The 23,854-nt window shown below is 44.7% G+C and overlaps 2 protein-coding genes across 6 annotated transcripts in view; one reads left to right on the forward strand and one right to left on the reverse strand.

Moving 5' to 3' along the window:
• Positions 1–197, reverse strand: part of rhogb (ras homolog family member Gb) — a 28,442-nt gene extending 28,245 nt beyond the window's left edge. Inside the window, exon 1 of the mRNA XM_070555432.1 lies at positions 181–197. The gene's annotated coding sequence lies outside the window, so the exon portion shown is untranslated. The remainder of the gene's footprint in view (positions 1–180) is intronic.
• The window catches only part of stim1b (stromal interaction molecule 1b), a 56,423-nt gene that overhangs the window by 25,069 nt on the left and 7,500 nt on the right, over positions 1–23,854 (forward strand). For 2 of the 5 annotated variants that reach the window (XM_015976477.3, XM_054736942.2), the window contains exons 2-7: positions 5,484–5,615; positions 20,056–20,186; positions 20,258–20,372; positions 20,670–20,781; positions 22,235–22,350; positions 22,643–22,817. In XM_015976477.3, coding sequence (XP_015831963.3) covers positions 5,484–5,615; positions 20,056–20,186; positions 20,258–20,372; positions 20,670–20,781; positions 22,235–22,350; positions 22,643–22,817 — 781 coding nt within the window. Of the gene's footprint in view, positions 1–3,604; positions 3,722–5,483; positions 5,616–11,835; positions 13,677–20,055; positions 20,187–20,257; positions 20,373–20,669; positions 20,782–22,234; positions 22,351–22,642; positions 22,818–23,854 lie in introns of those variants that run through there. The other 3 variants (XM_015976478.3, XM_054736941.2, XM_054736940.2) reach the window with 3 other exon arrangements.

A 23,854-nucleotide genomic window follows, 5' to 3' on the forward strand; every position in this document is an offset into this window, starting at 1 on the left:
CAGTAAAAATAATCAAAATGATTCGGAACAACTTCTGTTTTTAAAGGCTAAAAAGAAGAAGTGACACAAACACAAATTGGGAGTGGTCACACCATCTCCAGTTTCCCGAAAACTGACACACACACATGCACGCGCACACACACACAAGCTGAGATCTGTCTGGATTATACACAAACTCACCACTCATCGGTGCACCTCTCCCGCCTCACAGCTCTGTCTGTCCTGCTGTGTGTGTGTGTGTGTGTGTGTGTGTGTGTGTGTGTGTGTGTGTGTGTGTGTGTGTGTGTGTGTGTGTGTGTGTGTGTGGAGGAAATTCAAGAGGAAGTGGTAGAGGCAGAGCAAGTTTGAGGAAGTTTCTGTGTGTGTGTGTGTGTGTTTATGTATAATCAGCTGGTTCTTTTGGATCAAACTTCTTAGCTCTAAGTGAAATTATTAGTTTTATTTTTTACACAAAAGTCGTTTTTTTGTCTTATTGTGTTTTTGTGTCAGGTGGTTTGGAATTGATTTAATGTCGTGATGATGTTTTGGACCTCCTTAGTTGTGTTTTCTCTGGTGGTTTGTGTGTTTTAGGTTAACTTCGTGTGTTTATTTGTTGTTGTTTTCATCTGCCGTTAGCTTAGCATCAAGACTGGTGACACAAGGAAACTGTTAGCCTGTCTCCATCCAGATGAAGTCAACTTAACTTAAATAAATATATCCATCCATCCATCCATTTTCATCCGCTTATCCAGAGTCGGGTCGCGAGGGCAGCAGCCTAAGCAAAGAGGCCCAGACTTCCCTCTCCCCAGCCACTTGGGCCAGCTCCTCCAGGGGAATCCCAAGGCGTTCCCTGGCCAGCTGAGAGACATAGTCCCTCCACCGTGTCCTGGGTCTACCTTTAGGTCTCCTCCCGGTTGGACGTGCCCAGAAAATCTCACCAGGGAGGCGTCCAGGAGGCATCTTGACCAGATGCCCGAGCCACCAACTGACTCCTTTTGATGTGGAGGAGCAGCGGGTCTACTCCGAGGCCCTCCCGGATGACCAAGCTTCTCACCCGATCTCCAAGGGAGAGCTCAGCCACCCTGCAGAGAAAACTCATCTCAGTCGCTTGTATCCGTGATCTCGTTCTTTTGGTCACTACCCAAAGCTCGTGACCATAGGTGAGGGTAGGAACGTAGATCGACCGGTAAATCGAGAGCTTCACCTTCTTGCTCAGCTCTCTCTTCACCACGACAGACCGGTACAACGCCCACATCACTGTAGATGCAGCACCAATCCGCCTATCGATCTCACGCTCCAGTTTTCCCTCACTCGTGAACAAGACTCCGAGATACTTAAACTCCTCCACTTGGGGCAGGACCTCATCCCTGACCCGGAGAAGGCATTCTACCCTTTTCTGATTCAAGACCATGGTCTCAGATTTAGAGGAGCTGATTCTCATCGCAGCTGCTTCTCAGTCAGCTGCGAACCACTCCAGCGAAAGCTGAAGATCACGTTCTGATGAAGCCAACAGGACCACATCATCTGCAAAAAGCAGAGACCTGATCCTCAGGCCACCAACACAGATCCCTTCAACACCTTGGCTGCTCCTAGAAATCCTGTCCATAAAGGTTGTGAACAGAATCGTGACTAACGGCAGCCTTGGCAGAGTCCAACTTCCACTGGGAACGATCCCGACTTACTGCCGGCAATGCGGACCAAGCTCTGACTCCGGTCCTACAGGGACCTAACAGCCCGTATCAGAGGGCCTGGTACCCCACAGGACCCCCTGAAGAATGCGGTCAGGCGCCTTCTCCAAATCCACAAACACATGTAGACTGGTTGGGCAAACTCCCACACACCCTCCAGGATCCCCCTGAGGGTAAAGAGCTGGTCCAGTGTTCCACGGCCAGGACGAAAACCACATTGCTCCTCCTGAATCTGAGGTTCAACAATCCGACGGACCCTCCTCTCCAGAACCCTGAATAGACTTTACCAGGGAGGCTCAGGCGTGTGATCCCCTGTAGTTGGAACACACCATGCAGTTCCCCTTTTTAAATGGGGAGAACAAATATAAATATATGTTCACTAAAAATTAAAATAAAAAGTCAAATATTTGATTTTTTAAATATTTTTGTTCATTTGGATTAAAATCGTGTTTTTAATCGATCAAAACGCACGGTGGCGCCATCGCACCACTTAGAGCTGTGTTGCCTTCCCTTTAAGTAGGAAATGAGAGGATCCTGCCGGTGTTGTGCGAAATTGTGTTCCCCATTATTATTCTCTTCCCCCGTGTCAGTCATTGCACTTCAGGCTATCTTCATAACAATTGTCATGAACTTTTATGGGAAAATGGCGTAATGTAATGATGTCATGCTTGTGATGCTTTTTTTTATCATAAAAATATTTTTAAGTAGAGTTAAAAAGGCTTGTTTAACATTTGGAAAGTTATGTAAAAAGTTGTAATTTCACTCAGATTAAGTCTATTCTGTTGAGGTTGTTCAGTCCTCATCATGGCCAATAAGTCCTGTGAATTTAGAATTATTTGCTCTAGATTTGCCCGAGTTATTAAAGAGCAAGTCACCCCTTACCAGAGGCTTACTCCACTCCCACTTCATGTTTGAAAAATGCAACAAATGCTGTTGCCTGGCAGACGGAGAGGGATGGAGTAGCTAACAAGTACACACACACACAACAGCATTGTGACATCATAATTTACCAGCTAACATTAGGGTGGCCAGATGTGGGACAACGTTACGTTCCAATGCAATGAGATAAAAATAATATGTATATTCTGCCTTTTAGCCTTACATCACTGTTACACACAACATTATTATTATCATCATATATTTATTGTATACTATATATTCTACTTGACTTCAACAAAAACAAAAGCTTTACTATTTCACTGTTCCTCTCAAGTTACCACAACATAACTCAGGCTCTTCGGGCCTTCTGTAGTGGCTCTGATCATTGTATTAATATAGATTAGCCCACAATAAAAAAATGCAGATTTAAGTAGGTTTCCTGAGTTTCCGTTGAATGTTTTCCACAAAAATTTGACAGTAAAAGTAACAGTAATATTTTTAGATCTATTTATGTTTGTTTTTAATGAATTTTCCACAAACATTAGCATCTTATTGAAAAATATCTATACTTTTTTTGCTATTTTTTCTTAATTCAGAAACAAAAAGATGTTTTTAAACATGACAACGAATCTCTAGATTTTAGGTGAGAGGAGTAAACATCACTGATTTTAAAGTCTAAAAACTTTCAAATCTAATCTAATGATAGTTTCTTAGAAGTACTTTTGGCCTCAAATTTCTGAGAATAACGGATCAAAGCTTCAATTTAAACTATTTCAGAGGAGCACGATTTCTCACAACAGGTGTGAAACACTCGTGTCTACATGATCAAGGAGAAAATTGTTGATCTTTTTTGATAAAACTGAACTGTTTATTTTTTTATTAAAGTTTCATGTTTTATTTATTGTTGGTGGATTAAACTTTCTAATATTTTAGTTTTATTTCGTTTATTGCGTCAGTGATTTGAGATTTGTTTTTTCTGAGCTTTTTTCGGGACCCTGAACGCAGCGTGGGCGGATCGTTCAGGTTTTTTTTTTTTTGTTTTTTTTTTTTTTTCTCAGCTTGGAGAGTTTGAGTCGCGCGCTCGGAGCTGAAGATCAAACGCATTGTCCGCTGCTGGCTGACCGGTAGAGAAGGCGCCGCTGATGAGAGGAGGAAGATGCTGGTGAAGCGAGCTGGTAGGAAACTAGGAAACAGCTGCGTGACATCTGACCTCTGTTAAACTCTTATGTACATTTCACATGAAACTAAGACGGGTCGTTTAAAAGAGAAAGCAGAATTAATAATGGTAATTATTGAGCTCACGTGTTGGTTTTGTAGCCTTTGTACCGTGAACGCATCATCATGCTACTTGATGTTTACATTTAGTCAAGCTGAACTTCCGGGTTTGTTTAAAACTCGCTTCAGAGTGGATCAGCGGGAGAGGTTCTCCCACTTGGATTCTGGTTTCCTCTCCAGAACTTTTAAAACATTCTAATGATGAGGAACCAGGTCTGAATGGGTTTAACAGAATCGGGTCATCCAAGTTCTGAATTAAACATGGGTCTGGCCTGCTGTAGACTGGTCCAGAACCTGAATCATGGACGTTCTGGTTCTGAAGGCAGCAGAACCCCTACTGGTCTGACAACGGTCTGGGTCCTCTTGTTTACTTTAATTCTGGAGCACAAACAGCTGCTCCAACAAACATCTGGAGGACTGATCTGTTAGATCCATGTTTCCAGTGGAATTCTGGACCATTCCCAATGATCCAACACCTCTGGCTAATCCAGAACTTCCTGCAGATGCTGGACAGGGTTCTGGATAATTTCTGATCACAGTGGTTTATTAGCATTAATTGCTTATAGGGTCAATATGGACAAACCCTCCGTGACGTCACTTATAGGTTTCTAAACGGCTGAGTTGAGGCTTGGGTGGGCGGTTCCGATCACCGCCATCTTGGCTGTGTCATAAGTCTTGACACTCTTGGACAATCCAAAAATGGGCAAAGAGGTGGAGCTGAGAGCAAGGCGTTGAGGATCTGAGTCAATCGTTAATTTCCCAGCCACAAGCCAACGAAGGTTTTCAATTCGCCAAGCTGCAGAGTTTCTGTAGTTTCCCTAAAGCCTAATTTATACGTCTCCATCAGCTCCACATGGGCATGAACGCCACTCCTTGTCTGCCGCTAGATATCCTCGGCTCTATTTATGTTTTTGAGGGTGCAATGGCAGCACTGTAGACGATGGTGACGTCTGACCAATCACAAACTTGCGTTCTCCGTCTCAACGGACGGATGTTTATAAAAGATAGCTCGACTCCGTCCATCCTTGCGAGCCTGTCGGAGAAGTATAAATTAGGCTTAAGAGAGCTCCACAGGTGACAGGCACTGCCTCAGACCACAGAGATCGGAGCCAGGGGCCCAAGCCGCATGAGCTCATGTTCTGCACCAGGCTGTAAACATGTTTATTTCTGCTGTGAAATTGGCTTTTTTAACATGGGAGTCAGTGAGGATTTGCTCTCTTCTGACACCAGCCCCTAGTGGATGAGGAAGGAACTGCCATGTTTGTCTCTTGCTGGGTGGCTTCACAAACTTGAGAGAAAGGCTGCCCTGTGAGTCAAGAACATTCAGGGTCCAAAGGTTCCAAGATGAACCTGGTCCAAAGCACTATCAGCTTGTCCTCTTCCCACAATGCACCTGGTGTCATCTCTGCTCCAACTAAGAGGCGTACACAGGTGACGGAAACATGATCATCAGAACTTCTGTCATGTCTCAGTGGATCATTCTGAGCATTGGGGTGGTGGACTTGGGTCAGCCTGGACCATCTACACAAATGTTCTGTGGGTTCTGACACCATTCCATCAAAACCAACAAGGACATTTCAGAACCTTGAGTCTAAACGTTAAACAGAAACTGTACTGCTCTTATTTTAAAAAACCTGTCTCAGTCTTCCTGTTTCTCCACAGGTGTGGAGGATGTGTGGCTGGTGTGTGTGTGTGTGCTAAGCTTCTGTACTGGGGATCACAGTGGATTGGACAGAAGTGACCACACCCACCCAAACCATCAACACCTGGTTTCCAATGGCGACACAGCTTCAGGTAGGGCTGGGCGATATGGACCAAAACTTATATCTCGATATCTTTAAGCTGAATTCTGATATACGATATATATATCGATATTTTTCCTCCTGTAAACTGTTGACAAGTTAACTCACTTCAAGCTCTTGAGAAATTATATACATAAATCAGTAGGTTAGATGCATAAAAATGTATTGATTCTTGTCAAACTTTAACCGTAGTGCCTATTCTCTACCAGTCTGAGCTTTAGTAACACAGGTACAGCTGTCAGCTAACACACACACACACACACACCCACACACAGTTGAGAGCCAGAGGTGTATCAAATGTCCCACAGGCACTTTTTAATTATATATTTATAATTAATGTAAAATTATTTAAATTTCATCTAGAGGTGGCCCATATTGTATAGGTCTTGTCCAGAGAAAAAAAAATCATCATGTTAAGCTAAATGTACGATGATGTAATTGCATCTACTGAAGATCACATGGGTCATGCACCATGGAGTTATTAGTTATTAGAAAAACTAGTTATTAACTAGTTGTTAGTTATTAGTTAGCAGTGTTGGCTCATATCAGCGATTATACTGTAATGATTCAGAGTCTCTGGTTGCTCTTTTATGAGTGTTATTTTCAGGCTACTGTCGCCATAACCCACACCTTACAAACTCAACTTTTTCATCAGAATCACTCGTAACGGAATATTTACTAGCATAGGAAACCAGAGCGGAAAAAAACGGAACCGGAACATTTCTCACCCGTTGAGTTTGCCTTTAAAATAAAACGGTAACCCTATAGTTTACTAGTCAAACCCTTACAATATGTTTCAGGTCATTTGGTCACTCCGGCTTTCCGTAGCCGTATCCTCATTACACAGGGGAGGGAGGGGTTTGGCTCGTCTCTCCGCACAAGCAGGATGGAAAACAGAACTCCGTTGGCATTGAACGTCCCCAAATAATTAAAAACCAGGAGGCCAAATGCAAAGTTTAGAGCAGCACATTTACCCAGAGGCTCTCAGACTGAGCAAACTTGTGAGAATACACGTAATAGCCGCTTAGAGACGGAGCAACATGTCGCTAGCATAGCGGCTAATCGCTAGCATAGCAGTTTGGCCAGTTATATCGATATAAAGATATAAAGTCATCTTATATCTTGTTTAAAAATTATACCGATATTTAAAGAATATCGATATATCGCCCAGCCCAAGCTTCAGGTAACAAAGGCCCAATCCCAATAATACCCCTCGGTCTTCAGCAAAGTGCACTTGAAGAAAATAAGGCTTCAAAACTTTCAGAATAAGTCACGTGCAGGTCTCCAGTTGCTTAAAGCTGTGGTCTACAGGATTCACCTCATGAAGCGGAGAAGATTTTGAAATTTGAATGGCTACTGCTCCTCCCCCACCCGTCCTGAAAGAGCTGAAAGCCGCGCCTTCTAACATGCACGCGCAGGGAGAGCTGAGTTAACAGAGAGCATCACTACTTTGAGCCGTCTATGTTAAAACCACATATTTTTCATCGCTAATTGAGGAGAATAAGAATAATCCTAAATTTATTTTCAGTACAGTTGCCAAACTTACACAGAATCATAGCTCTGAACCATCTATTCCCTTAGCCCTTAGCAGCAATGACTTCATGGGATTTTTCACGAGTAAAATTAATTCTATTAGAAACAAAATCTTTAGCATCCTCCCTAATGCGATTTCTTCTTCCTCAGTAAGTGAGGCAGCATCAGAGGTGACTCTAGAACCTCATCTGTGCTTGAACCGTTTTGATCCAGTTGAGCTTTCAGAGTTATCAAAAATATTAGCTTCATCTAAACCTTCAACTTGTATTTTGGATCCAATTCCAACCAAATTATTTAAAGATGCACTTCCTTTGGTTACTGCCCCCATTCTAGATATAATCAATCTATCCTTAGTAGATGGATACGTACCACAGGATTTTAAGGTTGCTGTAATCAAACCTTCACTTAAGAAGCCTTCTCTGGATCCAGATGACCCAATGAATTATAGACCAATATCTAACCTTCCATTTTTATCCAAAGTCCTGGAGAAAATAGTGGCCATCCAACTATGTGAACATTTAAACACTAATGCTCTGTTTGAGGAATTTCAGTCTGGTTTTAGAGAGTATCACAGCACTGAAACTGCATTAGTGAGAGTTACAAATGATATTCTTATGGCCTCAGATAAGAATCTTGTGCCTGTTCTAGTCTTCTTAGATCTCAGTGCTGCCTTTGACACAGTTGATCACAATGTTCTTTTAGAAAGTCTTGAACATGTTGTAGGGATCAAAGGAACAGCGCTAAGCTGGTTTAAATCCTACCTGTCTGACAGATTTCATTTTGTAAATGTACATGACAAATCTTCTTCATACTCCAGGGTTACTTGTGGTGTACCACAGGGTTCAGTGCTTGGGCCAATTCTTTTTACTATATATATGCTCCCAATTGGTAAAATCATTAGACAGCATGGGATAAACTTCCACTGTTATGCTGACGATACTCAGTTATATTTATCCATTAACCCTGATGAACCTAATCTGTTAGTTAGATTACAGGCCTGTCTTGAAGACATTAAAAATTTGGATGACTCTAAACTTTTTGCTTTTAAATCAAGACAAGACTTAAGTTCTCATCTTTGGACCTGAAATCCAGAAAAGGAAATTGCTTAGTCAATCACCTGACCTGAATGGCATTAAATTAGTCTCTGAGAACAAAGTAAGGAACCTTTATGTTTTCTTCAACCAGGACATGTCATTAAATTCCCATGTTTAACAGGTTTGTAGGATTTCCTTTTTCCACCTTCGGAATATTGCTAAGATTAGAAGCATCCTTTCCAGGAGTGATGCTGAAAAACTAGTTCATGCATTTATTACAACAAGACTGGATTACTGCAATTCATTACTATCAGGAAGTCCGCAGAATGGACTAAAAAACCTGGTCTCAGTCCCACAATTTTTTCAGATCTCCAACCAATTTCCAAATTACCATTTCTATCAAAGGTACTTGGAAAAATTTGTGCATTAAAAGCTAATAATACGTCTAAGTGACCATCAAGTAATGGACATTTTCAGTCTGGGTTTAGAAAACATCATGGCACAGAATCTGCTTGTGTGCATTTGTTTAACGATATTGTAGGGTTTGGTAAATTGAGTGCTTTAAGAGCTCAATAGATATTTTACCTCTACTTATGACCAATAAGCTGTAATACTCTACCTAAATTCAATTCAATTCAGTTCAAAAATACTTTATTAATTCCAGAGGGAAATTGGTTGCTGTATTAGCTCAGAATAATAATAATAATCAAGTCATCAAAGAGTTGTTGTATATTACAATGGCTGTTGGCAGGAAGGATCTCCAGTAGCGGTCAGTGTTGCAGCGAAACTGAAGAATCCTCTGACTGAAGACACTCTTCCGTTGTCGGACAGTCTTGAGAAGAGAATGCTCAGGGTTGTCCATAATTTTCTTGATTCTCTGGAGAATCCTTCTTTGCATTATCTCCTCCAGTGGTTCCACAGTCATCCCCAGAACAGCACAATATCTCATCCAAAGTGACTTCCTATCTCTGGCTCCTTCAAAGGCAGTTTGAAATCTGGGTGTTGTGATTGAACACCTGACCTTTAAAGATCATGTTGCCTCTGTTGCCCGTTCATGCCGCTTTGCGTTGTATAACATGCGAAAGATCAGACCATACCTAACACAACATGCCACCCAGCTCAATTCAATTCAATTCAAAAATACTTTATTAATCCCAGAGGGAAATTGATTAATGTTGCAATCTCCTGGTGCAATCTACTGTCATCTCCCGCCTCGATTACTGCAATGCCCTTCTAACTGGTCTTCCAGGCTGTACTGTGAGACAAATGGTCCAGAACGCAGCGGCGCGTCTGGTCTTCAATCAGCCAAAAAGAGCACAAGTCACCCCTCTGTTCATTGAGCTCCAGTGGCTACCGCTAGCAGCACGCATCAAATTCAAATTGCTAACACTAGCATACAAAGTCCGAGACGGTACGGCTCCCATCTACCTGAATCCTCTTGCAAAGGCTTACGTCTCGGCCCGGCCGCTCCGGTCATCACAGGATCGTCGGCTAGCAGTGCCTACACCACACTCAGGACAATCCAGACTTTTCTCATGCATCGTTCCACAAATGTGGAATGACCTTCCAAGCACTACCAGAACTGCGGCTTCCTTTTCAATTTTCAAGAAACTCCTGAAGACCCTGCTCTTCAGAGAGCATCTTCTTAACTAGCACCTTGCCTGCACTCGTCCCCCCCTCTACTGTCCACTCCTTGTTCCCTACTCTCCATGACTGATGTCAATGTTGTTGTTGTTGTTAGCCTCAAGGGCAATATGCCGATTATCACTTGTAAGTCGCTTTGGACAAAAGCGTCTGCTAAATACATAAACAGAACCAGCCTTTTTTATTAGGCTGTTGAGCCTTTTCAGGTCCCTGCTTCTGATGCTGCTACCCCAACAGACGTTGAAGAGACTACTCTCAACAACAGACTTGTAGAAGATCTGCAGCATCTTGCTACAGACACTAAGCGTCCTCAAGAAGTGCAGTCTGCTGTGCCCCTTCTTGTAAATGGCTTCGCTGTTCTTTCTCCAGTCCAGTCTATTGTCCAGGTGAACTCCAAGGTATTTGTATTCCTCAACCACCTCCACTTCTTCTCCCATGATGGAAACAGTGTTTGACTCCACCCTGTTTCTTCTGAAGTCTAAAATCATCTCCTTTGTTTTGTTCACGTTCAAGGTCAGATGATTGTTTCCACACCATGCCACAAAGCGCTCCACCAGTTCTCTATACTCAGCTTCCTGTCCATCTCTGATACACCCGACAACTGCAGAGTCATCTGAGTATTTCTGTAGATGACAGGTCTCTGATTTGTACTGGAAGTCTGAGGTGTACAGGGTGAAAAGGAATGGTGAGAGTACAGTCCCCTGTGGTGCTCCAATGTTACTGATCGCCTGGTTTGACGTGCAGTTCTTCAGCCTCACAAACTGTGGTCTGTTTGAACATCTTAGGTGTGTTCTTGCTGTGTCTTTGTAAATCCATGCTTTCGTTCTTTTTTAAACACAGAAACAGTTTTGTTTACCTGTTTGTAGCTACGGTTTCGCCGACAGCTGCCGGCTTCTTCAGGCTGACGCTGATGGTGGCGCGTCACTTCCTTCTCCGTTTATCTGCGGGCAGCAGAGGACGTTGTCGCCCTCTACTGCCCGCTCTCCCCTCTCCGACGATGCAGTCCCATGCGTGGTCCAGCGTGTAAACTCCGTCGTCCCTGTTCATGGTCCCACATCCACGTCTCCTTATCTCTATTGCTTCCTTGATCCATCTTTTGTATTTTTGTTGTTCAGTGGTTATGATCCGTGTGCTGTCCCAGTCCATTATATGGTTTTCTCTTAAGCAATGATCTGTTACGGCTGACTTTTTTATTGTACTTTCTGCTTCTTCTTTTGCTGCTCTTGTGTGTTTACGATTTGCCTCTTTCTCGCACTCCTTTCTGTGTTCTATTGTCCGTGTGTTGAGTTGGCGTCCGGTTTCTCCTATGTATGTTTTATTGCATATTTTGCATGGGATTTCGTAGATGACTCCACATTTTTGTCCAGCTGATATTTTGTCTTTTCTTTTCTCTTTTGTCACCCAAAGGACAAAATATCAGCTGGACAAAAATGTGGAGTCATCTACGAAATCCCATGCAAAATATGCAATAAAACATACATAGGAGAAACCGGACGCCAACTCAACACACGGACAATAGAACACAGAAAGGAGTGCGAGAAAGAGGCAAATCGTAAACACACAAGAGCAGCAAAAGAAGAAGCAGAAAGTACAATAAAAAAGTCAGCCGTAACAGATCATTGCTTAAGAGAAAACCATATAATGGACTGGGACAGCACACGGATCATAACCACTGAACAACAAAAATACAAAAGATGGATCAAGGAAGCAATAGAGATAAGGAGACGTGGATGTGGGACCATGAACAGGGACGACGGAGTTTACACGCTGGACCACGCATGGGACTGCATCGTCGGAGAGGGGAGAGCGGGCAGTAGAGGGCGACAACGTCCTCTGCTGCCCGCAGATTAACGGAGAAGGAAGTGACGCGCCACCATCAGCGTCAGCCTGAAGAAGCCGGCAGCTGTCGGCGAAACCGTAGCTACAAACAGGTAAACAAAACTGTTTCTGTGTTTAAAAAAGAACGAAAGCATGTGGTCTGTTTGTCAGGTAGTCTTTAATCCAGGCGATAGTTGAGGCCCCCACCTGTGTCTTCTGGAGTTTCTGGCAAAATACATCAGGCTGGATTGTGTTAAATGCGCTGGAGAAATCAAAGAGCATGACCCTCACTGTGCTGCCTGCTTTGTCCAGATGACAGTGGGTTGGTTGAAGCAGCTGGATGATGGCATCTTCAACTCTAACTCCATGGCGATAAGCAAACCGCAGCGGGTCCTGATATGTTCTAGTTTGCTTATTCAGGTGGACCAACAGGAGTCTCTCCAGGACCTTCATGATGTGGGATGTCAGGGCAACCGGTCTGCAGTCATCATTGACGAGTTTTCTTTGGAACTGTAACAAGGCAGGATGTCTTCCACAGGACTGGAACCTTCTCCTGGGCCAGGCAGAGGTTGAAGAGGTGCTGCAGAATCCCACAGAGCTGCTCTGCTCAGGCCTTCAGTACCCTGGGGCTGGCACCATCTGGACCTGCAGCCTTGTTCCTGTTCAGTCTCTCCAGCTGTCTCTTCACCTGACTTCTAGAGACAGATAGGTGGGAGGGGGAGGTAAATGGGGCAGCAGCATCTCCTGACTTGGTTGAATACAGATTTATAGAACCAGAAGAGTCCTCGACTGCGTTAGAGGACAAAAGAGCTGGCGTGTGACAGGAAAATGTTGGATCAGAGGAGGATGGGATGTCTGATTGGCTGGGGACAGGCGAGGAGGATGCTGGGTTTTTTCCTGAACTGAACCTATTGAAGAACTTGTTCAGATCATTGGCTGTGTCCAGGCTGCCATCTGTGCAATCCTTCCTCTGCTTGAAGCCTGTGATCTTCTTCATCCCTGACCAGACATCTCTGATATTGTTCCTCTGTAGTTTGTTCTCCTACTTCTTTCTGTATGCCTCCTTGTTGTCTCTGATCTTGATTGTCAGTTGCTTCTGTATACTACTCAATAATTCCCCGTCCCCCTCCTTGAAAGCTCTTTATTTCTTATTTAGCAGATTCTTCAGTTCACTGGTGATCCAGGGTTTGTTATTAGCGAAGCATCTCACTGTTCTGGTGGGTATGATGTTGTTCACACAAAAGTTTATATAGTTAGTGACACATCCAGTCATGGCATTGATGTCCTCTTCATATCCTTGGCAGAGAGTCATCCAATCTGTGGTCTCAAAACAACCCTGCAGGGCTTCTTCAGTGTCCTGTGACCATTTTCTCACAGTTCTTCTTGTCACAGGTTGCCTCTGAACAAGTGGTTTGTATTAAATAGTCAACAGAGCTACTCCAACATGCAGCCACCCAGAGCAGCGCAGTTCTGGAATCTAAATATAGAATATCACCCTGCCTGGTCTTTGTTGTGCTTTAATCAGAAGATTCTAGGATTCTTTACTTATTAGGGGATTGTGCACACTTCGTTTTGATTCATAAAACAGTCAGGTTTATAAAAGTAAGAATTTATTTTACCAACAATTAAAACATGACAAATTAACTAAGCATTTACTGTGATGGATGGAACTAGATGTGACGTAGGAAACCTATGTGTGAATGCGATGTTAGTCAGAACTTCCGTATCTCGGAAAGCTGGATTCTGGATGTAAAATAATTTGGTTTGCATTAAGCTATGAGTTGATTATTATCAAAAACCCACATCCGATGCTATCTTTGTGTCCACATTACCCGTTATAGAGACCCTCTTGGTGGATCTGAAGGTGGCACCGGAGGGCTGTAGAATACCGTGGCACCGACTCTTCAGTCCAGAGATGTCTCGGGTCACAGACGGATGGAACCGCACGGCTCTGGTCGACTCTTAAGGAGTCTAAACAATCTCAGCTTGCTCTGCAAGAACCGTTTGCTTTATCAGCTTTGCAGGTGCGAAAATTTTTTGACCACGTGTCAAAAGCTTTGGTGGGTTAAAGAGGGTTTTGCTTCAGGTGGCTGGCCTGAAGCTACTCTAGAACTGCTGAATCACAAAGAGTGATCCAGTTTTAAGGATCTCATGTTATGGATTGTGTAGCCAACCAGAGGTTGACAAGTTTGAGGGATATTACAGGGTTCCCACTCTTTTCTTGAAATTATTTTCCAGGACCTTTCCAGGACATTTTCAAGACTTTTTCAGTGTACAAGTCAAGTTATCATAACTACGGTTTGCCGATATCCCGATATATTTAGAAACAGATATGATATTGTACCTGCCTATACTGTTATTTTGACAATATAGTTGTGGAAAGATTTTTGTCTTTCACAATCCCACCTGCTTTCCTCTACTTACAATGCAACACAACTAAAACAGAAGTTATTCTCTACTTTAGTTCATACCAGAGATGTGACATTGTGGCATCATCAAGTCATCTCCATGTCATGTTTTTGTTCTGTTCAGCAACTGAACCAGGTTAATTCACTGTGCTGATTGAAATCGTCATCGTCTTCCTCCGCTTATCCGGGTCCAGGTCGCGGGGGCAGCATCCCAACTAGGAAGCTCCAGACTGTCCTCTCCCCAACCACCTCCACCAGCTCCTTTGGCAGGACCCCAAGGCGTTCCCGGCTCCTTTGGCAGGACCCCAAGGCGTTCCCGGACCAGATTGGAGATGTAACCTCTCCAACGTGTCCTGGGTCAACCCGGGGGCCTCCTGCCAGCAGGACATGCCCGAAACACCTCCCCAGGGAGGCATCCAGGAGACATCCTGACCAGATGCCCAAACCACCTCAAATGACTCCTTTCGATCCGGAGGAGCAGCGGTCCTACTCCGAGTACCTCCCGAATGTCCGAGCTCCTCACCCTATCTCTAAGGCTGAGCCCGGCCACCCTATGGAGGAAACTCATTTCGGCCGCTTGTATCCGTGATTTTGTTCTTTCGGTCATTACCCAAAGCTCATGACCATAGGTGAGGATTGGGACGCAGATCGACCGGTAAATCGAGAGCCTGGCTTTCTGGCTCAGCTCCCTCATCACCACGACAGATTGGCTCAGCGTCCGCGTCACTGCAGACGCCGAACCAATCCGCCTGTCGATCTCCCGATCCCTCCTACCCTCACTCATGAACAAGACCCCGAGATACTTAAACTCTTCCACTTGAGGTAGGACCTCTGTCCCGACCCAGAGTTGGCAAGCCACCATTTTCCGGTCGAGAGCCATGGTCTCAGATTTGGAGGTGCTGATCCTCATCCCAGCCGCTTCACACTCGGCCACAAACCTACCCAGCAAGAGCTGAAGGTCAGAGCTGGATGAAGCTAGGAGGACCACATCATCCGCAAAAAGCAGAGACGAGATTCTCCTGCCACCAAACTCGACACACTCCACACCACGGCTGCGCCTAGAAATTCTGTCCATAAAGGTAATGAACAGAACCAGTGACAAAGGGCAGCCCTGGCGGAGTCCAACCCTCACCGGGAACAGGTCCGACTTACTCCCGGCTATGCGGACCAAATTCATGCTCCTCTGGTAAAGGGACTGAATGGCCCTTAATAGAAAGCCACCAACCCCATACTCCTGGAGCGTCCCCCACAGGGTACCCCTAGGGACACGGTCATAAGCCTTCTCCAAATCCAAAAAAACACATGTGAATTGGTTGGGCAAACTCCCATGCCCCCTCCATCACCCTTGTAAGGGTATAGAGCTTGTTCCACAGTACCACGGCCAGGACGAAAACCACATAAATCCTCCTCAATCTGAGATTCAACTATCGATCGGACCCTCCTCTCCAGTACCTTGGAGTAGACCTTTCCAGGGAGGCTGAGGAGTGTGATCCCCCTATAGTTGGAACACACCCTCAGGTCACCCTTCTTAAAGATGGGGACCACCACCCCGGTCTGCCACTCCACAGGAACTGCCCCCAATGACCACGCAATGTTGCAGAGATGTGTCAACCACGACAGCCCTACAACATCCATAACCTTGAGATACACAGGGCGAATCTCATCCGCCCCCGGTGCTCCGCCACTGTGTAGTTGTTTGACTACCTCAGCAACTTCTGCCCCCGAGATTGGACAGTCCATCTCCAGGTCTCCTGGCTCTGGTTTCTCCTCGGAATGCGCGTTGGAGGGATTGAGGAGCTCCTCAAAGTATTCCGTCCACCATCCGACTATAGCCCCAGTTGACGTCAGCAGCTCCCCATCTCCACTGTAAACAGTGTGAGCAAGTTACTGCCTTCCTCTCCTGAGGCGCCGGACAGTTTGCCAGAACCTCTTAGTCTTTCTCCATGGCCTCACCAAACTCCTCCCACGCCCGAGTTTTTGCTTTGTCAACTGCCACTGCTGCATCCTGCTTGGATATCCGGTACCTGTCTGCTGCCTCCGGAGACCCACAGACCAGCCACGCCTTGTAGGCCTCCTTCTTCAGCCTGGCGGCTCCCCGAACCTCTGGTGTCCACCAGCGGTTACTGGGGTTGCCACCACGACTGGCACCGGCCACCTTGCGACCACAGCTAGCAACAGCCGCCTCAACAATCGCAGAGTGGAACAAGGCCCACTCGGAGTCAATGTCCCCCACTGCTCTCGGGACACGGTCAAAGCTCTGCTGGAGGTGGGAGGTGAAGACCGTCTTGACAAGTTCTTCTGTCAGGCGTTCCCAGCAGACCCTCACTATGCGTTTGAGTCTGCCAGGTCTATGTAGCATCTTCCCCTGCCATCTGATCCAACTCACCACCAGGTGGTGATCAGTTGACAGCTCCGCTCCGCTCTTCACTCGGGTGTCCAAAACATACGGCCGTAGCTCAGATGATAAGACTACAAAGTCTATCATCGACCTGCGACCTAGGCTGCCCTGGTACCAAGTGTACCGATGGGCATCCATCGGTACACTTATGTTCGAACATGGTGTTCGTTATGGCCAAACTGCGGCTTGCACAGAAGTCCACTAATGAAACACCACTCGAGTTCAGATCAGGCAGGCCGTTCCTCCCAGTCACACCCCTCCAGGTCATGCTGTCATTGCCCACGTGAGCATTGAAGTCCCCCAGCAGGACAATGGAGTTCCCTGATGGAGCACTATCTAGCACTTGTCCCAGGGACTACAAATAGGGTGGGTACTCTGAACTGATATTTAGCCCATCAGCGCAAACAACAGTCAGGACCGTTCCCCGATCCGAAGGCACAGGGAAGCTACCCTCTCGTCCCCCGGGGTAAACCCCAACACACAGGCAGAGAGTCTTGGGGCTAGCAAAAAGCCAGTTTTGAAAAGTTTTGAATTTGCACCGTCTTCCTGACATCACTCACTCCTGCCTTTAAAGGACACAAAGACATATTTTGAAAGATTGTTACTGTTTATATTGACTGTTTATTCAATAAATTAGGCCTGCTTTTCAAACCTTATCTCTTTCATATCTTTCATATTCTATGTATTATACTTATTGTACACACCGCATTACACTTTACTGCTTATTTCACATAGTTGGATGTTAAACTGCATTTTGTTGTTCCAGTATTGGTCATTTTAGGTTAGTCCAGTCATCCAGAAACAAGATTAAGGGTAGATGACTAGGCTAATATCTCCCGCTAACAGCACAGACATATTGGACCTGAAAAAATATTTTTTTTCTACCTCAGAGATAAGTACTTGTAGTTGTTCGCTACCTTTTTTGTCTGGACTGTACGTAGCATTACTATGATAAATATATAGTTACCACTTAAAATCATTCTAGTTATTAATTTAGCCGTGTTGAATTCAATTTAATTACGTTAACAACTTTGTTCAAATGACCATGCCAGTCTTCAGTTCTCACTGCCTCCTGGCTTTGGTCTGTGTAGCTAGCTAAAAACAGTATGAACAGCTGAGGCTCTGTCCTCTGAGCACATACTTAGTATTTTTGATAGAATCAAATTCATGACATTTTTCTCATTCACATATTTTTGTTTTTGCTGTCGGACGATAGAACAAGTATGAATTACTGAGTGGAGCGCGGGTCCCCTAGACTACCTGCTATCCGTTGCTATCCCGAAGCTCTCGTCATGTTCGCTCGTCTCAACGCATGAGTGACAAAAACAAAAGCTCTCCGCTGCTCCTTTGTCACTCAACAGAGAGAAGGAGAAAAACCTCTCACTCTATAAACTGCGATAAAGCAATACTCGTGAACCAAGTCGCTACTTTTGGCCCTTCTTTGGATAAATAAATCTAGGGGTGAAAAATCTGTAAATCTAGCAAAAAAGTCAGTTGGAAAAACAGAAGTGGAACTGGAACTGAAGAGGAATATGCAATCTGATTGGTTGGAAGCGTCATGTGGGGCACTGTGCCAGCTAGATGTAGAAATGAAAGGAGAAGCGCTACAGCCCAATATTGCCCAAAATGTTTAATCCGTTTGTTTATCCACAAGGAGGGAAAATTATTTTCCAGGACAACTCATAAAAATTTCCAGGACATTTTGCAATTCCCCCCATTTTCCATGTGTTTTCCATGACTGGAAAATTGGACTATAATTTTCCAGGTTTTCCAGGACGCGTGGGAACCCTGTATTACCAAGAATCTCAGAAACACACACCTTCTTTGACACCTGAGGCTCTGAACTGGGGTAAAGGTTATGTATGGGATTTAACTTTACCTTACTTGTTCTTGTGTGAGTGCAAATGTTATGACCTCATCAAGTAAAACATGCTGAAACATATGTCATTGAGCACAGATTAATGAAACATTAAATAATTTTATAATTATTATAAGTAGCAATAAACAAATGTCATTTAATGATTATTTAACTTTATTAGTTGTGGAAGTTCATCTTTAATTTTAAAATCTTCCTCTTCTGTGAAGCATCGAGACTTAGATAAGAGGGTGCTCTGTGAGGAGAGAATGTTTATTGTCATGATTTCACTATCTCTGTCAGAGCTGCAGGCTCTGAGTTCCAGCTGGTGGGATGAAGGCAGGCTGATTTAAAAGGGGACACATGCAGTCTCGTGTGTCCTTTTTGACCAGATGTTGAATGGTCAAACAGTACCTAAAACTGACCATTGCTGGACATTACAATATCTATATGGCTTTGGATTCAGGGACCCATGTGGTTCTGATACTAATTGATCTATCAGCAGCCATTGATACGATCAATCATATAAAATCCTGACCTCCAGACTACTCACTTGGACTGGCATCTCAGGTTTGGCCCTTGGCTGGTTCCGCTCGTAGTTTTCTAACAGGACCATCAGGGTCATGCTGGACGACTATTAATCCCAGTCAGTCTTTCTTTCCTTGGGGGGTCCCTCAAGGTTCCATTCTCGGCCCGTTACTGTTGTCCCTCTATATTCTGCCTTTAGGAGCAATTCTCAGACAGCATGCTGTTTCATACCATCAACAGTATATGCAGACGACTGCCAAATCTATTTTTCTCTTAAATCCACCGATTACACTAAGCCTGTTTGACTGTCTTCACGATGTAAAGGAATGGTTGGCTGAGAACTTACTCCATCTGAATGGCCCTAAAACAGAGGTCATTGTTTTTAGTCCCGAAAACAGAGCGACCCCGTCACCTGACTCCACTCTCCTCCTCTGCTTTAAACCCGGGAGTAAAAATTGACCCGGTTCTGAAGATGAACGCTAAGGTCAACAGCACAGTTAAGTCCTGCTTCTACCATCTTAGGCGAATTTCTAAATTAAAGCCCATCCTGGGGACCATACATGTGAAACTCGTCTTCCACGACAACATCTACCTCAAACATTTTCCATACTTCTCTAAATAATTAGTCCAGATGTGTCCAAAAACATTCTTTATTTTCAAATGTATGTTTAGATTTCAAATAGAATTACCAACAGTAAAAACACACAAGGTTTTGTTTTTATTTTGCTGCCCCCAAAAGCTGTTTCTGCATCAAAGCTTGACCTTTAAATAATAAAAAGTCAATCAGAAGCGTATTTATATGGGGGAGAATATACTTCATCATCACCAGGAGTCTGTTGATGTCGGGACTCCGGACAACGAACCGTAACCTCGTAGTGCTGTTTGGAATGAGTGGGATTAGAAATAAACCAAAAGCAACAAAGTGTTTAGATCAGGTGACATGGACCTCTCCTAGCTTCTGTTATAGATCTATAGCTGAGGCTGTGAGGCTGGTCTAGCTGTCAGCCATCAGTTCTGTTTTACACGGTTCACACTTCAAACATGCACAGATGTGTGGTCACCACGGTAACACTCCCCAGCTGCTGGGTGAAAACTAGAACAGTGGCAGAAGCTCTGATGGTCACACATTGGTGTTTCTACTGGGACTGATGGAGACTTGAGGAGTTTCTGGTTAGATACCCGTGAGTAGACCCTTCCATGTTTGTGTCTCGTAGACTTGTGTGTCCTCGACCCGCTGCTCTGCCGAGATGACAACTCCCTCCTGAGCTTCGAGGCAATCCGCAGCATCCACAAGCTGATGGACGATGACGCTGATGGGATGGTGGACGCCACAGAAACTGACGAGGTGAGACACGGACACATCCTGTTTGTCCCTTTGGAGCTGAAGTCCTGTCGATAAGCCCTCGTCTTCCTCAGTTCATCAGGGAGGACCTGAACTTCCATGACCCCAAAGCCAAACACAGCAGCTTCCACAGAACCGACCCACACATCAGCGTGGAGGACATGTGGAACGCCTGGAAGAGCTCAGAAGGTGAGGAAGAGGCGGAACCAGTGCTTCGTCAGTTTGTTTATTTTATCTGCAAAGAAAACAGATCCTGTATGAGCTGAAAGGAGAAATAAAACAGGCATGCTACCTAGGCAGGACCGGGACAAAGGTCCAAACAGGAACACTGGAAAGATTCACGTCTATTTTTACACCAGAGCATTTTTCCCTCGGTTTTCCGGAATGTAAGATGATGATAGGAAGTGATGAAGAGCTGTGATGTTCCCGAGGAAGGAGCGGTTCTGTTTGGGGTCATCGTGTGTGTGTGTGTGTGTGTGTGTGTAGGTTATAACTGGACGGTGCAGCAGGTGGAAGACTGGCTCTCCAACAGCGTGGAACTTCCTCAGTACGCTGACAGCTTCAGGAACCACCAGCTGGATGGGAAATCTCTGCCCAGGTAATGACACTGTACTGGACCCGGGCCTCGAGTGGGAACAGCTGATTATCTGAACACTGGTTTGGCTTCCCTGGTCCAGTTCTTAAATGGTTTCAAACATACCTTAGAGACAGGCGGTCATTCGTATCAGGAGGGTTTAACTCTAAAACGTGGGGGTTTCTTGTGGTGCACCTCAGGGTTTGATTCTTGGTCCTCAGGGTTTGATTCTTGGTCCTCTGTAATTTAATCTGTATATGCTTCCACTTGTGCACGTCATCCAGAGTGTCAGTAAATGTGAATGATCATAACTATGCAGATGATTTTCAGTTCTACGTGTAATGGTTTCCTGGTGATACAGGTCTCCTTGACCCCCTTACACAACGCATAAAGGACATGAATGCATGGATGTCAGAACACTTCTTACAAATAAATCTAGATAAAACAAAAATCCTGGTATTAGGTTCCAATGCTCAGAGACAACGTTCTTCTTCTCATTTAAGCATACTCTATCAAAAATGAATTCATGCATTGCATTCATAACTCGTGGGTTGGATTATTGCAATGGCCTGCTAACGGGCCTCACTCAGTATGCTGCTGCTCGTATTCTGATCGGGTGAAAGAAATCAGGACACATCACTCCTGTCCTAAGATTCAATTCAGTTTATTTCTGTAACAGCAAATCAGGACCAGTCGTCTCAAGGACCTTCACACAGTAAACAATGCAGGTCAGGTCAGTAAGCCGATCAGTAACAAGTTTCCTATATAAGGAACCCTGCAGGTCGCATCGAGTCACTGACTAGTGTCAGAGTCTTTACAGCAATCCTAAGCAAGCATGCAGCGACAGTGGGAAGCAGCCACAATAAACACTTTTCACAAACCTGGTTAGGTCTTCTCTTTTAATATCATTCTCTAGTTTTCATTTTAGAAAAAAGTTTGTTTACTTTTACCTCAGCCTCGTGTGTGTGTGTGTGTGTGTGTGTGTGTGTGTGTGTGTGTGTGTGTGTGTGTGTGTGTGTGTGTGTGTGTGTGTGTGTGTGTGTGTGTGTTCTTGTACATACTACTTACTGAGGACCATTTTGAACATTTTCCCTACAAAGTGTGGACATTTTTTTGGTCCTCACTTTTTTTAGAAGCTTACTATAAAAGTTAGAGGTATAGTGTGAATTAAGTTGTAGTTGAGGTTAAGGTTAGGAATAGATCTGCGTTGGTTATGGTTGGGGTATGGGTTAGGCATGGTGAAATCACAAAAATGAATGAAAGTCAATGGAGGGTCCTCACTATGATAGAAAGACGTGTGTGTGTGTGTGTGTGTTGCATCTACTGTAAAGCACGTTGTGTTGGATTTGATCTGAGCTGATGAAGGTGATATAGACATCCTGGTTCTCGTCCTGAATCGGCTAAATCATTCAAATGGGTCAGGGGGACGTTTGTAATCCAGAACTGGGTCAGAACAGAACTCTTCTCCTCACTGCAGGCTGGCAGTGAAGAACTCCTCTCTGACTGTGGTGCTGCTGAAGATTCTGGACCGAAGTCACACTCAGAAGCTGCAGCTCAAAGCTCTGCACATGGTTCTGTTCGGACCTCCTCCAGGTCTGGCTCCTGATTCAGAATCATCTCTTGATCCATGAAGTTCAGGTTTTAAACAAATGATCTGCTGAAGAGCAGAAGACTCAGAGCTGGATCAGAACCACTGCTGGAGGTTCTGATCCAGCGTAAAAATGACCAAAATGCCAAAGATAAACAGGTTATGGTCCATGTGTGTGTGTGTGTGTGTGTGTGTGTGTGTGTGTGTGTGTGTGTGTGTGTGTGTGTGTGTGTGTGTGTGTGTGTGTGTGTGTGTGTGTGTGTGTGTGTGTGTGTGTGTGTGTGTGTGTGTGAACAGGCCAGCAGAACCGGTGGAAGGACCTGGTTCTGGTCCTGTCGGTCCTGATGGCGCTGGGCGGATGCTGGTTTGCCTACGTTCAGACCCGCAGGTCCAGGAACGATCTGGGGAAGCTGAAGAAGGACCTGGAGGGTCTGCAGACAGCAGAGCAGAGTCTTCTTGATCTTCAGGAGAAGTGAGTCCATCACCAGTCCAACAACACCGATTCAGACCCTGAACCGGGTCCACGTCCTGTTGACAGAACCACGATCTGGCCTGTTCTATGTGGTTCTGGTTCATACAACTGAATCATGTTAATGAAAGGTTCATCAGAGCAGAAAGACATGTTTAACCCGCAGGATAGTGGCACACACACACACACACACAGATAGTGGTACACACACACACACACACGGTCCACCTGTACCAGAACCAGAACCTGCCGCTCCTTCAGGAATAAAGAAAATTGGCCCGTTTCTTTCCATAAGTTAATTTAAACAAACTGATGAAGCTGCAGCTCAAACTCCTCCAGGTGACGAAGTCATCGTCTACTTTCATTGTTTTAGTGGCGGCTTTTGTTTTCTGTTGATAAAAGCTGTTTCTGATTCGTTCAGCTCTGTGGGAGTCTGATGATGTCGTGAAAAGAGCTTTAGAAATAAAGTCAAGTAAAGAGAAAGTGTGTGTGTGTGTACACAGCCTCGGCAGAAGCTCTCGGTTTGAAGTCCTTATTTGGACAAAGAAGGCCAGCAGCCTATTAAGCACACACACACACACACACACACACACACACACACACACACACACACACACACACACACACACACACACACACACACACACACACACACACACACACACACACACACACACACACACACACACCAGTGTTTCCCCAAGGAATTTTTCCAGCGGTGGTGGTGGTGTGTGTGTGTGTGTGGGGGGGGGATTATGACACGTCTCACCTTTATGTTAATATTGTTTTATTTGATGCACTCCACTCTGAACTGCACCAATCCAGCAACTGCTGCATGTTAATAACTAGTATTAAAGGTGAAAACACCAATATTTGCACAAGAATAATTTTTGTTTTAAACTCTCAGTGACACACTTTGCAGGGTGGATTTGGCATTTAATTGTTCTTGGCGTCTGGAAAAGCATCTCCTTCTGCCCCCTTTATTTTGGCCCTAGATCATTACCGGGCTGGCCCTGTTAAACACCTTCTACACCCCTGCT

The sequence above is a fragment of the Nothobranchius furzeri genome, chromosome 10 (genome assembly GCF_043380555.1).
Source record: "Nothobranchius furzeri strain GRZ-AD chromosome 10, NfurGRZ-RIMD1, whole genome shotgun sequence".
Taxonomy (NCBI): Eukaryota; Metazoa; Chordata; class Actinopteri; order Cyprinodontiformes; family Nothobranchiidae; genus Nothobranchius; species Nothobranchius furzeri.